At 43.4% G+C, this 17473-nt stretch overlaps 1 protein-coding gene across 1 annotated transcript in view; it reads right to left on the bottom strand.

Moving 5' to 3' along the window:
* LOC142313841 (transmembrane channel-like protein 2-A) overlaps positions 1-17473 on the bottom strand; it is an 87513-nt gene that overhangs the window by 2251 nt on the left and 67789 nt on the right. Inside the window, exons 14-16 of the mRNA XM_075352430.1 lie at positions 16706-16945; positions 15437-15562; positions 9159-9237 (exon numbers count right to left, since the gene is read on the bottom strand). Coding sequence (XP_075208545.1) covers positions 9159-9237; positions 15437-15562; positions 16706-16945 — 445 coding nt within the window. The remainder of the gene's footprint in view (positions 1-9158; positions 9238-15436; positions 15563-16705; positions 16946-17473) is intronic.

The following is a 17473-nucleotide window of genomic DNA, read 5'->3' as shown; positions in this document are numbered from 1 at the left end:
AATTAAAGGAAGGATGAATGGATAAATGTAAATAGAAATTCTTGATAAAATTTGCTGCTATCTACCAATATGATGAAGATGAAGTGAGGGTTGACAGTTCAGAAAGACCATGATCCCAAAGAAACAGACCAGGAAACTCTTAATTGGTTTCAGAGAAAGAAAATATAGTTGCTAGAATGGCCCAACCAATCACTTGACCTGAATCCAATAGAAAATTTATGGAAGGAACTAAAGCTCAGAGTTCATAGAACGAACCCATGGAATCTTCAGAATTTGAAGTGTGTTTGTGTGCAAGAATGGGCCAAAATCACACTTGAGCAATGCATGTGACTAGTTTATCCATAACACAGTTTTTTTTAAGCTGTCATCACCAACTAAGGCTTTTGTAAAAAAAAATGAAATACATTTTAGTAAGCATGTTCAATACTTTTTCCCTGTGTAATCTCTCATTATTGCACATCGCTAAATTATTAGACATATATGCTCTGACTTTCTTTGCCTGTTTGTATTGGAAGGGTTATTACCAGGGGTGGACATACTGCATGGGAAGCTGCTGGGTACTGCAGATCCACCCTTTTCACTGGACACTATACAGTTGATGGAGCTGTACTGTTCTGTTCCGCAACTGAGCACATTCGGCCTCCACTGGTCCTGGGAACAGTTGCTGATCAGCGAGGGTCACACCCGCACTGATCTGGTATTGATGACCTATCCTAAGGACAGACTATCAATATTAATAGTACCAGACATGGTTTCCACTTAGTATATGACTACTTCGTATTTAGATCCATAGCATATCAACTTGCACATCTGAGAATACTTCAAGTCAACAATTGCTCTATCTGTAAATATGTATGTATATTATTGTGACGACACAGACTTTTTCAATGTGTGTCCTGGGTTAAATTTCTTACATTAGCCAGATGTATTGTTCTTCTGTGTGTTAACTCATGTTTGCTATACTATTGTTTCTCCAGACCCTTCCAAGCAATCATTGTAATGTAGCTGTGTATTGCTAATCTAATGTAAATTACCTCAGTGGCCATTGTCTAGTCTGTGACTTGCAGACTTCATGTAAATATCCTCAGTTTTTCTATCCACATCATTTAAATGAACATTATCCATGCAGCTTGAAATTCATCCAATAAGAGAAGCAACCTTGCACAACCAATCCGATAAGGGCACAGTATATCCTAAGGGAAGGCTATGGCTATAAAAAGGGACTTCTTTAAGTCACCAGTTGTTGATGGATGTGCATGATCCAGTATAAGCTCTTAGGAGCTGGCTAGAGGCTCAGAACCAGAATACCTTGTGGACTCAGTCTAGGGACTTTTGCTCCAACTAGAGGAACACTTGGCTACATGACTTCAAACCAGAGACTACTTAAGGAGGGAACCCAGGTTGGGACAATCCAGTCACCAGGTACAGACTTTGCGGACCTCAGCCAGCTTCCTCAATCTGGCGTTATTCCTTTCTCGGTGGGTGCCCGCCGAAAGCGGGGTGCTGCTGGTTTGGAGTAAGTAGCCCTGGAAGCTCTGAGGCACGGACATCCTAATCCCTGGTGAGCCAGCGAAAGGGTGAGACTCTGTTGCCGGTTACATTTGTGTGTTTTGCTGGTTATGTGCTATGTGCCGTTAATTGTTTGGGGATCCAATAAAGTCTTAATATTGTGATTCCCTCACCCTGTGTTGTCTGAGTAGTGTTCTTCCCACGGTTAAGGAGATCGGCAGTCAGTTGAGATGAGCCCTGGGCCATGCTGTCTTTCTAAAGTTGGCCGGTTCAGCGGACGAGAGCACCCACTGAGCCCCATGTCTCCACAATTGGTATATATAAGAGACACTGCACTCTCATAGAACTGAAAAAATATCAACAAATTCGTTTGATATTTTTTCAATTCTATGAGAGTGCAGTGTCTCTTATATATACTATAGTCTGGACCTCGGTCCTCTCACTAGCACCTCAATCTCTCCCCCCCATTTGGGCAGAGTGCACATCATATACTCTCCACAATTGGTGGCAGCAGTGGGATACTACTCAGCCTGGTTTATCCAGGGGAGCTGCAGAGGACTAGTGTTCGCGGACTCCGTCCAGGGCTCAACAACCAGTGAGGCACATAAGCATACCCAGCAGGCCATAGGGGAGGCATTCAGGTTTCGGATACTGCCATGTCCAACCCCACCAGCTCAGCCATGGGACAAGGACCAGAGAGGAGTTACGACCGAAGCAGTAAATAGATGCTACAGGATCTGTGCCAGAGGCGAAAGATTGACTACAGGAACACTGACACTCGGTCGGGCTTGATCCGGAAATTAGTCCGTTGGGATGCCCAGAATGATGCAGAGGACGATGAGGATCCCGCCGATATTGACCCAGAGGATTTAAACTATGTGCCACATCATGGATCTAGTGACAATCGGGAATCAACTTGGTCCCAAATGGCCCAAGCCACAGCGTTGTTGGCTGCATTGGGGCCTAAATCCTCAAGAGAAGAGAGGGATTGTGTTCTGGAATATGTTTATGGAGTTCCAGCTGCCATACTGCTAGCACCAGCCGCTCGAGAAGGATGGTCCCGCTACCCAGCAGAAGCTGCACCGAAACAAAGGTCTACAAACAGGGCCTGTGACTTGCCCAATCTACGGTGCTGTTATACATGTGGGCACCATGGACATATAGATAAAGATTGTCTCCAAAACAGAGGCCGCATGCTTGGAGCCCGGCTGCCAGTCCAACCAGTCAACATATGCCGAGATGAACCAACGAGACCTGACGAGTGCTACTCCCGAGAAACACCAATAGCTGAGGAAGTGGTTTACCCAGTCCACACGCTACGGCAGGCCGGACACCGTACACCAGCCAACCTCCATCCCCACATCCAGACGGTCAAGGTCAGTGATATACAGGCTCAGGGACTTCGAGACACTGGATCTTCCATCACCCTGGTCAGCCCAGATATTGTTCCCACAGAACATCATTTACCTGGCCGCCAAGTGACCATCACCCCTGCTGGGGGCCAGCGCTCGGACATCCCTCTGGCATGTGTGTAGTTGGACCTTAGGACCGACCAGGGAGAGGTCGAGGTGGAGCTTGTGAACAGCCTCCCCACACCTGGTATTTTGGGGACTAACCAGGAAGCAATCGATGTGGGACTTGTGAACTGTCTCTCCATACCTGTTATTGTGGAGAATGACCAGAGCAAGGCTGATGTGGAGCTTATGGATACCGTCCCCACACCAGTTATTTTGGGAAATGACCAGGAAGAGGTTGATGTGAGACTTGTGGACAGCCTCCCCACACCTGATATTTTGGGGACCAACCAGGAAGCGATCGATGTGGGATTTGTGAACAGCCTCCCCATACCTGTCATTGTAGAGACTGACCAGAGCAAGGCTGATGTGGAGCTTATGAACAGCATCCCCACCCCTGTTATTTTGGGGTCTGACCAGGAAGAGGTCCATATGGAGCTTATGGATAGCCTCCCCACACCTGTTGTTGTGGGGACTAACCAGGAGGAAGTTGATGTAGGGCTCATGGATTGTCTCCCCATGTCTGTTGTTTCGGGGACTAGCCAGGAGGAAGTTGAAGTGGGGTTCATAGATGGCCCCACCAAGCCTGTTGTTTCGGATACCACCCAGATGGAAGTGAAAGTGGGGCTTGTGGATTACTTGCTCACACCAGTCATTTTGGAGAATGACCTAGGACAAGGACTATCCAGCCAGTTTGTTACCGCCATTACCCGCAGCCAAGCCAAACACCATCCTTGTGCAGATGTTTCTACCAACCCATCCGAGGGGAACCCTCCTCCTCAATCTTCAGCCTCCTCCTCAGATGCAACGAATGTGAGTACCTCAGACCCAACTGTGGCCATTGACTGGGGGGAGATAGATCATAAGGAATTCAGGGAAGCCCAACTCACGGACCCCACCTTAGTGCTTGTCTGCAAGATGGCTGCTCAACCTCGGGAAGGTAATCAGGGGGAGGTGTATAGATGCGAGCCCATGTTGCTGACCTCACCATTAAAAAGGACAATGCCATCAAGAGGAGAAGGGTGATAAGAGTCCTACCACGTCTGGCCGTCCCATCAACAACAAACCTCGTCAAGATTCAACCATTTTCCCATCTGGCTAATTAAGAAGGGAGAGGAATGTGATGACACAGACTTTTTCAATGTGTGTCGTGGGTTACATTTCTTACATTAGCCAGACGTATTGTTCTTCTGTGTGTTAACTCATGTTTGCTAAACTATTGTTTCTCCAGACCCTTCCGAGCAATCATTGTAATGTAGTTGTGTATTGCTAATCTAATGTAAATTACCTCAGTGGCCATTGTCTAGTCTGTGACTTGCAGACTTCATGTAAATATCCTCAGTTTTTCTATCCACATCATTTAAATGAACATTATCCATGCAGCTTGAAATTCATCCAATAAGAGAATCAGCCTTGTACAACCAATCCGATAAGGGCACAGTATATCCTAAGGGAAGGCTATGGCTATAAAAAGGGACTTCTTTAAGTCACCAGTTGTTGATGGATGTGCATGATCCAGTCTAAGCTCTTAGGAGCTGGCTAGAGGATCAGAACCAGAATACCTTGTGGACTCAGTCTAGGGACTTTGGCTCCGACTAGAGGAACACTTGGCTACATGACTTCAAACCAGAGACTACTTAAGGAGGGAACCCAGGTTGGGACAATCCAGTCACCAGGTACAGACTTTGCGGACCTCAGCCAGCTTCCTCAATCTGGCGTTATTCCTTTCTCGGTGGGTGCCCGCCGAAAGCGGGGTGCTGCTGGTTTGGAGTAAGTAGCCCTGAAAGCTCTGAGGCACGGACATCCTAATCCCTGGTGAGCCAGCGAAAGGGTGAGACTCTGTTGCCGGTTACATTTGTGTGTTTTGCTGGTTATGTGCTATGTGCCGTTAATTGTGTGGGGATCCAATAAAGTCTTAATATTGTGATTCCCTCACCCTGTGTTGTGTTGTCTGAGTAGTGTTCCACCCATGGTTAAGGAGATTGGCGGTCAGTTGGGATGAGCCCTGGGCCATGCTGTCTTTCTAAAGGCGGCCGGTTCAGCGGACGAGAGCACCCACTGAGCCCCATGTCTCCACAATTATGACTTTAGTATGTTTGGTATGGAAAAGAGGGAGCTCCAAGCACATTACTTGCACAAGGGCCCTCTAATGTCAGTGTCCACCCCTGGTTGTTACCAACATCTGTTGAGAAATTCATGTCAAAGGTACCTTTAGAAATACATTGACTAAAAAATTGGTGATGTGTTCAATATTTATTTCACCTGATGTCCTGATGTCACATCTCCCAAGACCTGTGATTCAACTCAGAAAAGATGTATCACACATATCTCAGTCAATTGGGATTAGGGTTTTCATATGTGAAGACATAAAATGCTTCCTCGCTGAGCACAAAAGGGTTAGCTCCAGGTTCATCCTCCTCAATGTTTAATTGTTTTCCAGTTGTAAGCCTCTAAGCATTGCTATAAAGCTGTCAGACTGATGGAGTGGGCGAAGGAGTAGGAAATGGGAGATCTCCTCATTGAGCACAACAAAGACTAAAATATATTTCTTCACACATCAAAGCCCTGTTTCTGCCCACTCAGAGGTATTTGGGATACAACTGTTGTCAGTTGAAATACAGGTGTTCAGATCTGTTTGTCTTCAGTCTGCAGCCTGTCCTGACACGTGACTAGGATGGGCTGCAGTTTGAATTATATCAGGCACTCTATTTTATCTTATTCTTGGAGAACTTCTTCCTTAATGACTCATTATTTTGGTTTGTACTATTTTTTTCTTTTTTTGTTTCCACAGCCATAACTATTTTATTTGTCAATCCACATAGTCATTTAAGGGCCTGTTTTTACTATACCATCTATATTACTATACAATGTACTAGAGAACAGTAAAAAATGTCAACTGCAGTGAAATTGCCCCCCTAAAAATGAAATGTATCCATTGTACAGTAAAAATGAGCTAGCACCATGATTCTTTAGGTCTGTATGATGTGGTCGAATCCACACTTGTCAAGTTTTATTATTGTTTTAGCGGTAAAAAAAAATCTAAAATTGGAAAAAACTGTTTGTGTCAACATTTTCTGAGACCTGTAAGGTCTTTATTTGTACATCAACAGAGCACACTTTGTTTTTGTGCACTGAGATGATTACGTTGCACTTTTTTTTCTAGTTGTGGCAGCAAAAAAATAGCAATTCTGGCCTTCCCAGTTTTTTCTCTTTATGATGTTCATGGCACAGGTTGATTTTTAGATTTTTTGATAGTGTTGTGCAAAGGTTTTAGGCAGTTGTGGAAGAAATTCTGCAAAGTTAGAATGCTTTCAAAAAGAAGTCTTAAAGCACCACTCCAACTGTTTTTTTTTCAGCAATTAAATGGTGCTTCAAATGTAGGTCCCCAGTACACTCTGATTAATCTTTTTTCAGCATTGCTGGTCCCACAGCGCCATCTTGTGACAATAACTTTTGACTGGACATAAGTCAGAAGTTACATCACAAGTGCTCAATGCAACTCTATGAGAGTGAGAACAATGCTCTCGTAGAGTTACATTGAGTTGTGACCTCTTGCTTGCTCCATGAAACACTGGAGCTGCTGGTAGGTCATAAATAGCTGGAGACCGACCAGTGCGACGGTAGAAAAAGATGAACATGGTGGTAGGTGAGTATAAGACAGGGGGCAGGGGACTTACATTTAAAGTGCCACTCCAGCAGTGAATTAAAAAAATAATGCTGGAGTTTTGCTTTACTAGTTTATTTCATTTACAAAATGAAAAGGGAGTGAACATCAAAAATCTAAATCAAATCAATGTTTGCCTTCAAAACAGCATTAAGTCTTCTATGTATACTTGCACACAGTTTTTGATGGATAGGTGATAACGTATTGATCCATGTGGGTCTAATCACTGAAACAAAGGACAATCACCAGAATGGGGCATTTTTGTCCTGTGTTTAAAAAGTGGTTGAACATGCATAGTACCAGTCCATTCTCTTTGGAACTGCCAGGAATAGACAAATGCAATTCTCTGCTATTGCCTATTGCTTAGTGAATTAATGAAGTGGCAATATCCATGCGCAATTTCCACTCCATTCATATGAAGGACAAAACTGTTTTAATTTGACCAATAGTGAAAGTCTCGTTAATCACACTTCTATTAATCTAGACGTTATTACTAATGATGAGCGAGCATGCTCGGCACTGCTTGTTACCAGATCGAGCATCGGGATGCTTGGGTACTCACGGACCTGGGCCGAGTATCGCAGGTGGTTTGATATTTTGTTCATGAAAAAATGACCACAACACACAGGGTTGCTTCGCCGCATGACTTGTGCAGGCACACCAATGAGAGCTATTCGCAGTTTCTGAATGGCTCTCCCGGGGATTATAACAACGTTATCAGATGAAGTGTGACCAAAAAATAAAACGCCCTCCCACCGGAAATGCTTTGTTTATGGCTGGCTGTATGTGGGAGGTGACCCCAACAGGTCAATCATTGACTTTCCATAATGCTCATTACTCGGTGTCGAGCTTGTCTGAGCATCTGACCAGCTCAAATTTAGTAACAAGCATTTGAGCATTTTAGTGCTCACCCATCACTAGTTATTAGTGAAGCAAGCCTGTGTGTTATGGTTGCTGTTTCACGGGTTAAATATCTGAGGACCCGGGATACTCGGCTAAGCTCTATGAGTACTCAAGCACCCTGATGCTTGATCAAGTAACAAGCAGTGCCTAGCACACTCGCTCATCACTAGTTATTAGTCAACTCGTAACTAGGTGATATCTTCATTTACCAGAATAAACCTTCAAGCTCTTCACGACATAGGACATGGGGTTGAACAAAAAATACAGCAATTCCATCATTATTTTTTGGGCTCTGGTGGTGGCAGCATCATGCTGTGGGGATGCCTTTCTTCAGCAGGGACAGGGAAGATGGTCAGAGTTGATGGTATAATGGATGGAGCTAAACACAGGGCAATCATGCATGAAAACCTGTTAGGGGCTGCAAAAGAGTTGAGACTGGGGTGTAGGTTCACCTTCCAGCAGCACAACGACCCTAAACATACTGCTGAACTACAATGGATGGTTTAGATCAAAGCATATTCATGGGTTTGAATAGCCCAGTCACAGCATAAACTAAATCCCATTAAGAATCTGTGACAAGACTTGAAAATTACTGTTCAAGGATGCTCGACATCCAATCTCACTGAGCTAGAGCTATTTTGCAAAGATGAATGGGCAAAAATTTCAGCCTCTAAATGTGCAAAGCTGGAAGACCCATACACCAAAACACTTTTAGCAGTAATTGCAAGAAAAGATAATCCTACAAAGTATTGACTTAGGAGGGCTGAATACAAATGCACATCACAGTTTACAGTTTTATATTTTAAAAAAAATTAGAAAACCATGTATCCTTTCCTTTACAATTCACAATTAAGGGTGCTTTACAAACTGCGACATCGCTAGCGATAGCTAGTGATGTTGTGCGCGATAGCACCCGCCGCAGTCGTTCATGCGACTTTTGGTGATCGCTGCCGTAGTGAACATTATCGCTACGGCAGCTTCACACATACATACCTTTTCAGCGACGTCGCTGTGACCGCCGAACAATCCCTCCTTCAAGGGAGAGGTGCGTTCAGCGTCATAGTGACGTCACTGCGCCGTCACTAAGCGGCCGCACAATAGCAGAGGAGGGGCGGAGATGAGCGGCCGGAACATGCCGCCCACCTCCTTCCTTCCTCATTGCCGGTGGACACAGATAAGGAAATGTTCGTCATTCCTGCGGCGTCACACATAGCGATGTGTGACGCACCAGGAACGTCGAACAACCAGCGGCATATTATGAAAAGGAACGACGTGTCAACGATCAATGATTTTTGACGTTTTTGCGATCGTTGATTGTCGCTCCTTGGTATCACACGCTGCGATGTCGCTAACGGCGACGGATGTGCGTCACTAACGACGTGACCCCGATGATATATCGTTAGCGATGTCGCAGCGTGTAATGCACCCTATAGTTTCTACTTTGTGCAGATATATGACACAAAAGGCTAATAAAATACATAAAAAGTGTGAAAAAGTGCATGGGGTATGAATACTTTTCCAAGCCACTATACATGTACAGTATATACTGTATGTCATAGTTTACATACCCTCTGCATTTTCTTCTTGAATTCTATATTAGCATTCTTGTATGCCTTTGATATTGCATTAAGGTAATATATAGCTAGTCTACAAGAAAAGAGTTAATATTATTAATTATTAATATGAAAAAAGACATAATTTATGTTTGTTTCTTTCTCTTAAAAAAAACAAAATGTAGCAATCAAAGAAATGGTTCCCCATGCAAAGTGTGGATATGCCAGAATTGATGTCTTTTCCAATGTAAAGTACATACGTCTTTATAAGGCAATAAATAAAGAGGTTGCCTTCCTGAGAAAATCACTTTCAGTTAATGACTACTGGATGTCAAAGGGTTCTCTGGGATTAGAAAAAAAAAATTAAGTCTGATTTCATACATCCATTAAAGACAGAATGCTCTCGCATCGGAAGACAAGTTCCAACTGCCGGGTGATGCAACTTGAATTACCTGCTTCATCTATGCCTATGAGGCAGTTAACTCAATTCGAGAGACCTGACGATCGGGCCGAGTCTTAAGGGTGCTTTACACGAGACGAGCTATCGTGCGATGCATCGTCGGGGTCACGGTTTTCGTGACGCACATCCGGCATCGCACACGATGTGATCTTGTGTGACACCTCCTAGCGACGCAGTATCGCTCACAAATCGTTAGTCGTGTACTCGTCGCTAGGTTTCATAAAATTGTTCCATTAAAATGGCGCCGGTTGTTCATTGTTTCCGTGGCATCCCACGTTGCTCCGTGGGACACCACGGGAACGATGAACGCAGCTTACCTGCGTCCCGCGGCACCCGCCGGCTATGTGGAAGGAAGGAGGTGGGCGGGATGTTTACATCCCGCTCATCTCCACCCCTCCACTTCTATTAGCCGGCTGCCGTGTGACGTCGCTGTGACGCTGAACGTCCCTCCCACTTCAGGAAGTGGACGTTCATTGCCCACAGCGAGGTCGTCCGGAAGATAAGTGCGTGTGACGGGGGTTAAATGAGTTTGTGTGCTACGGGCAGCGATTTGCCTGTGACGCAAAAATGACGGGGGCGGGTACGATCGCTTGTGCTAACGCACGATAGATCGACTCGTGTAAAGCAGGCTTTACAATCTGAGCATGGAACCAGTCTAAAGGAAATCTAACTCATCACAACTGGTTTAGGTCAAATTTCATTGTATTAAATAATAATTAACATATTTTTCGCTTTATATGACACACTGGGTTATAAGACGCACCCCAAATTTAGAGAAAAAAAAGGTAAAAAAAAATAATCAATGAGGTCCATCTTATAATCCAGTTGCCACTTACCTGGGGGGCAGAAGTGGTGGTAGAGCAGGGTCACAGGAGGCAGGGGCAGTGGTAAGGTGGGGTGAAGTTGTGGCTGGTGTCCCAGATGCTCGCTGCGGGTGCTGTGAGGCAGGAGCATTCAGAAACTGTCGGTGGTGCGGGCTTCAAAGAAATGGCACCTGGAGTCGGTGTGTGCGTATATCGAGCTATTGGCGCAATTATGAGCTGAGATCTTATTTGTGCACACGCCACCTCTGGGTGCCATTTTTCTTAAGTCAGCTATTGGGAGATCATTGGGCCGGAGGCAGCGCGATTGCAGATGAGATGTTGAGCCGAGAGCTCAATATGTGCATGTGCCGACTTTGGGTGCCATTATTTAGAAGCCACACCGCCAACATTTTCAGGATGGCCCCTGCCTCACCACCTGCAGCGCGTACCAGCACAACCCATAGCACTAGCAGCGTCCAAAGCACAGTGCACAGCCTGCAGCATTGCAGAATTAGAGATGGAAGGACCCGGACTGTTAAAGCCCAGATCCGCACAGTTTCAAAGTTTCCTGGGCCCGAGATTCCAGCTATTTGATCAGGCACTCTGGATGTTAAAAAAAAAGGAAAAATAAATAAACTTAAAATGAAGCAAGCGCTTCATACTTAACTAGGCTCCCTCGCAGCTGTACACTGCTCTCGCACGGTTGTACGCTGCTCCTGCGGCCTCCACTGATCATTGCTCTTCCATATGCACTCAGCACTGCTTCCCCACCCACTAGCTGGCCTGGCCTCTGATTGGTTGCAGTCAGACGCACCCCCAGCCTGTGTGACCGCGTCTCGCTGCAATCAGTCATCACTCATTCTCTGGAATGCACAGCAGAGCTGGAATCGCCATGGGACCTCGTGTGGAATACTTTGCGTGTTGACATTAATAAAGTGGTGAAAGAGGGTGCTTTCTTTTTATACCAAATAAAGCATTTTTTGATGTTTGTGTTTGTTTACTTTCACTTACAGATTAGTGATGAGGGGGTGTCTAATAGATGCCTGCCATCACTAACGTAGGGCTTAGTGACAGCTGTGGGCTGTTATTCACAACCTTATTACCCCAATTGCCACCGCACCAGGGCAATCAAGAAGAGACGGGTAAAGCGCCGGGATTGTTGCATCTAATGGATGCAACAATCCTGGGCGGCTGCAGGTTGCTATTTTTAGGCGGGGGGGGGGGGCGGCCAATAACAATGACCATAACCAGTCTGAGAATACCAACCCTCAGCTGTCAAGATTTATCTTGGCTGTGTATCAAAATGGGGGGACCATACGCTGTTTTTTTTTTTTTTTAATTATTTATTTAAATAATTAAATTAAAAAAAAGCCCCATGCAGTTCCTCTTATTTTGATACACAGCCAAGATGACCGCATGGCTGGGGCTGCAGCCTGTTGCCGTGATGACTAAGGATGACTAAGGACGTACACTGTCCGAAACGCGTCTTCTTTTTCACCCATGATCATGTCCATGTGATTTGTTTTATCGCCTTTTAACGTTTTTCTAAAATAAAAGTCGAAGTTTTTATTTTAACTGGACTTGGATGCTGGAACTTCTTTGCCTACCTACCTTGTGGACCTGCTTTCCATTCCGTGTACCGTCCTAGGATTACATCATTGCATTGTGGTGAGCTGGATTTCTCTGTGCTTTTACTATTAATGGCCATAACCAGTCTGAGAATACCAACCCCCAGCTGTCAGGATTTATCTTGGCTGGGTATCAAAATGGGGGGACCGTACGCTGTTTTTTTTTAATTATTTATTTAAATAATTAAATTAAAAAAAGCCACATGCAGTTCCTCTTATTTTGATACACAGCCAAGATGACCACATGGCTGGGGCTGCAGCCTGTTGCCGTGGGCTTTATCTGTGCTCGGTATCATAATATGGGGGGAACCTATGCAATTTTTTTAATTCATTTATTTTTACTGTATGGGTACAATCACACTGACGTATGACTCGCACGAGTGCAGTGAGAAAATCTAGCATTACACTTGACCCCATGTAAGACAATGCTGCAGCTGAGATCTTTGAGTCTTTCCTCAGCCCTAATAGGACTGAGGAAAATATTGCAGCATGCTGCAATTGTGGCAGCTATTACCCTTACGTGTGACTCGCGCGAGTATTAAGTCACATCCCCCAGCCTGCCACTCTCCAGACACAAGCGTGCAGCTGCATAGAATTACATGCAGAGGCACGCTCCTGTCCAGAAAGTGGCAGGCCATGTCAGCATGGCCTGCCGCTCTCTGAACATGAGCATGCATATACCTAGAAACACATGCGGCCCGCTCCTGTCAGAAGTGTGTGGTTGTGCCGGTGATACGATGTCAGACTTGTGAGAGTCCCTCGCAAGTGTGGCTCCGGCCTTAGGCTATGTGCGCACTTTGCTTTTTTACCTGCTTATCCACTGCTTTTTCAACTGCAGCGTTTTCATGCCAAAATGCTTGCGTTATGCTTTTCAAGCAAAGTCAACGGGACATTGAGCTTTCTTGTGCGCACTTTGCTGTTCAAAACGCTGCATTTAATTTGCATAAATTTGGGCAAAAACTCAGCCTTTAACCCCTTCAGCCCCCGGGCACTTTCCGTTTTTGCGTTTTTGTTTTTTGCTCCTTTTTTTCCGAGAGCCGTAACTTTTTTAATTTTCTGTCAATCTTGCCATATGAGGGCTTGTTTATTGCAGGACGAGTTGTACTTTTAAACGAAACCATAGGTTTTACCATATAGTGTACTGGAAAACAGCAAAAAATTCCAAGTGTGGAAAAACTGCAAAAACAGTGTGATCGCACAATAGTTTTTGGGATATTTTTATTCACCGTGTTCACTATATGGTAAAACTGATGTACCTATGTGATGCCTCAGGTCGGTGCAAATTTGTAGACACCAAACATGTATAGGTTTACTTGTATTTAAGGGGTTAAAAAAAATTCAAAAGTTTGTCCAATAAAAGTGGCGCACGTTTTGCGCCATTTTCCGAAACCCGTAGCGTCTTCATTTTTTGGGATCTATGGCTCAATGATGGCTTATTTTTTGCATCTCGAGCTGACATTTTTAATGGTATCATTTTTACGTAGATGCTATGTTTTGTTCGCCTGTTATTGCATTTTGCGTAAAACATGCGGCGACAAAAAAATGTAATTTTGGCGTTTGGATTTTTTTTGCTACTACGCCGTTTACCAATCAGATTAATTCATTTTATATTTTGATATATCGGGCATTTCTGAACGTGGCGATACCAAATATGTGTATATTTATTTATTTTTTAACCCTTTAATTTTCAATGGGGTGAAAGGGGGTGATTTGAACTTTTAGGGTTTTTCGTTTTATTTTTATTTTTTAAAACTTTTTTTTTTTATTTTACTAGTCCCCCTAGGGGGCTATAGCGATCAGCAATCCGATCGCTCTGATCTATCTGCTGATCACAGCTAGACAGCTGTAAACAGCAGATACGGTCACTTCTTGTCTCATTCGGCTCCGGGCCGGGTGAAAACGAAAGTGAAATGTCTAAGCTGCAGGCGTCATCACATGACCCTGTGCTACCATGGCAACCCCCGAAAGTCACGTGATCACGCACGTGACTTCCGGTGGGGGCGGCGGTAAGTAAAAATCATGGCCGCGCGCATATAGATCTCGCTGACAGACTTTGGCAGTGAGATTTAAGGGGTTAAATGATGTGAGTGGAAGCGATTCCACTCGCAACATGCAGGCACACATGTCAGCTGTTGAAAGCAGCTGATATGTGTGCCGACCGCCGCCGCCTGCCCGCGGCAGGGGGTGGGGCTAAACGTGACACGCTCAATGACGGATAGATCCGTCCATGGTTGTGAAGGGGTTAAAGAAGCAACATGTCAATTGTTTTTGACATTTTGTCTGCTTTTCACATCCATTCAATTTAATACAAAACTGTAGTGTTTCTAAAAGCACACAGCTGCCCGGTATTGCTTTATCCATTAGATGTGACAATCCTGGTGCTTTACCGGCTCTTCCCGGTGTCCTGGTGAGGTGGCAATCAGGGTAATGAGAGGTTAAAAAGAGCGCACAGCTGCTAGATTAGTGATGGCACAGGCGTCTATAATACCTGCATCACTAACCTGTACATGAAAATAAATAAACACAAACACAGAGAAAAATCCTTTATTTGGAATAAAATACAAAAACACACCCTCCTTCACCACTTTATTAACTCCAAAAACCCTGCAGGTCCGACGTAATCCACATGAGGTCCCATGGATATTCAGCTTTGCTACATCTGAATATCACAGCAATCGGGTATAGAGCACGACTGCTTGCTGTGAGTTCCAGAGAATGAATGAGCTGTGCAATGAGCGGTGACGTCACTCACGTCATTTGCGGTCACAGCTGGAGGTTCCTACATTCCTTCACCTGTGATCGCAGGTAACCTGACCTCAGGTGGAGGTCACTGAGTTCACAGATGTCCATCTACTAGCAGAAAATTGCATTTTTTTTTGGCCAAGAGATGCAAATTTGGTGCTGAAATTTTTCCACCGTATTCCTGCACCCAATCTACAGCTCCTGGCAAAAAAGCATTTTTTTACACATTTTTTTTGGCGCTGTTTTCTGCTGCAGTTTTCTGTTGTGTTTTTTTGCCGTGGTTTTGGCCGTGGTTACAGTCATGAGCTTGGTCTATGCACTAGCACCAGACACACATCATATACATGTGCGTCTCAAGGTGGGGTGGGGTTAAAGATATTTAGGAATTTACTTAGATTTCTTTTCAATTTTTTTTTCTATTTCTGGAGAACTTCTTTTAAAATGAACTGTGTGCTTAAAACAAAGTATTAAAATATATTATTCTAGCCTAATAATATTGTTTCTAATATTATGAGATTTATATGTAGTAATGTTTATTTTCAAAAGTACTGATATAACAAATCAATGCATTACAAAGTAACAAATCCATTTCTCGGCTAATCCAAGTATGTTCTGCAAAAAATTATCACTTTAATAAATAATGCATTTACCAAAACTTACGCCATTAGAAGCACGGCTGCAATTACAATCCCAGGATTGGATACATAACCAAACAAATTGGTCATGAAAGGGGGAAAGTCCTTTTCTATTGTCTCTTGAAGGACTTCATACATCCTGGTTTTTCCACTTCAAAAGAGAAATAATAATTGCAAAACCTTTTATATTTTTTCAAAACCAAAAGATATTGTCAAACATTAACTAAACCAATATCATAGAAATATAAGGTAATTTGTAAACTTACATTTTGGCAGAGGTAGTTTTGCAGGAATAAGCAATGAATGTGTATTCCCAAAAATACTGTAATGTATCAGTGGAAGCCTTCAGGTTTTTTCCAGTCTCAGTGCCTCATCAATACTTGTGTCTGTGCCTGGCACTTTAGGTACACATTCTGATAAGTAGCTCTGCCTAAATAATCACTGGACTTTATGGTTTACTAATTTATGATGTTCCCAAAAGTCAGAGTCCCACCAATTACACTTTAATGGCCTATGCTATGATCATAGCCATATAAACTTATGACTCGGCCCCTAGGCTTTAAGGTATTTCAAACCACTTCTTCAATTTACAATAAGTTTGATGTGTTAAATTACCCTCTTCCGATTGGAAAAAATAAAGTTGGATCCAAAATGGTTGACTTCAAAATGGCCACCATGGTCACCACCCATCTTGAAAAGTTCCCCCCTCCCATATACTAATGAGCCACAAACAGGACGTTGATATCACCCACCATTCCCATTTTATTTAGGGGTATCCATATAAATGGTCCACCCTGTATATATTAATTCACTATAATATATTTAACACGTCTGGCAAAGGTGTAAAGTGTAAAGAACCTTTAAACATTGATGTCCAAGGACGCAGGTAAAATGACAGCAAAAAAAATGATATGTCCCTAGTCCTAGTGGGGGTCCCTAGGCTTCAGTCTAGTCAGCTTTAAGAATTATACGGCCATACTAAAGATCATCTTTTTGCCTTCAAAAAATGCTTTAATAGTCTGCCTGGTCTTTTTGGGTTAATTTAAATTTGAAAATCAATATTAATCATTTTTCAATTATTCCAAAATGTTGCAACAAATCTAATAAGTCTGCATGTCTTCACTTAAGTGAGTGTGTAAATAGTGATCATTATAGTGCTGCAGAATGTAACCACTTTCTAAATGGTAACAAACTATAATGTACAACTAAATATGACAAACATAGAATCACTATAGATAGGTAGATAGCACAGATAGATAGATAGAGATAGATTGATAGATAGATAATCTGTTACCTGAAAGGCCCACAGTCAAATGATGGTGATATTGTCATTATTGTGTATGCTACAGGTAGCAAGCTCATGAACAGCACCAATAATAACAAGGCCATGTAGAAATTGTTTGACTTTGAAGCTTTAAATACTCTTTCTTGTGGAACGTTGCTGCTCATTACCGCCCAGCACTGCAAGTACATTGAGGACAGGAGACGCAGTACATTCACGACGATCAGTCCAGGAGCATAAAATGTCCCCATCCTGTCAGATAATTGAACGGATTGTTACACAATTAATTGTTAATAAAATTAAAATAATTATTTATACTTAATAATAATAACAGTATAGAGGAGAGCAGTTCCTGCTACACTCAAGGACAGCGTCCACATGAATGTACATCTGTCCCAAGGAGGCTTTTGTAAGCATCACCGATTGTCATAGTAATGTGGGCAAGACAGTCATATTCACTCCCCTGGCATATATACTGGCTGGACACAACCATTAATGCCAGCTATAGTATATCTATACTGGTCTGAAGCGGTGGCTTGATCCAGACTTACTGGTGGTTGTTGTGCTTTATTGCTTTGAGCGGTTGTGGTGTTAACCTCTGTTGTCCTTTTGTTGCTGCTTTATGTCTCTTGCTTTTCTCACTAGTTTCTTACTGTTTTATTGCTGTGAGTTTGAAATGTGTCTGAGTTTCTGTGTTTCCTTGTCTGTATAAATTTGTGTCTCCTTCAAACTCTTGCCCCTTCCTTTCCAGGGGGTGCAGATTAGCTCTGGTCAGGAATA

Source organism: Anomaloglossus baeobatrachus, chromosome 1 (assembly GCF_048569485.1).
Source record: "Anomaloglossus baeobatrachus isolate aAnoBae1 chromosome 1, aAnoBae1.hap1, whole genome shotgun sequence".
Classification (NCBI taxonomy): domain Eukaryota; kingdom Metazoa; phylum Chordata; class Amphibia; order Anura; family Aromobatidae; genus Anomaloglossus; species Anomaloglossus baeobatrachus.
The sequence above is the reverse complement of the archived record's forward strand: the minus strand, read 5'-3'. Positions and strand labels throughout refer to the sequence as shown.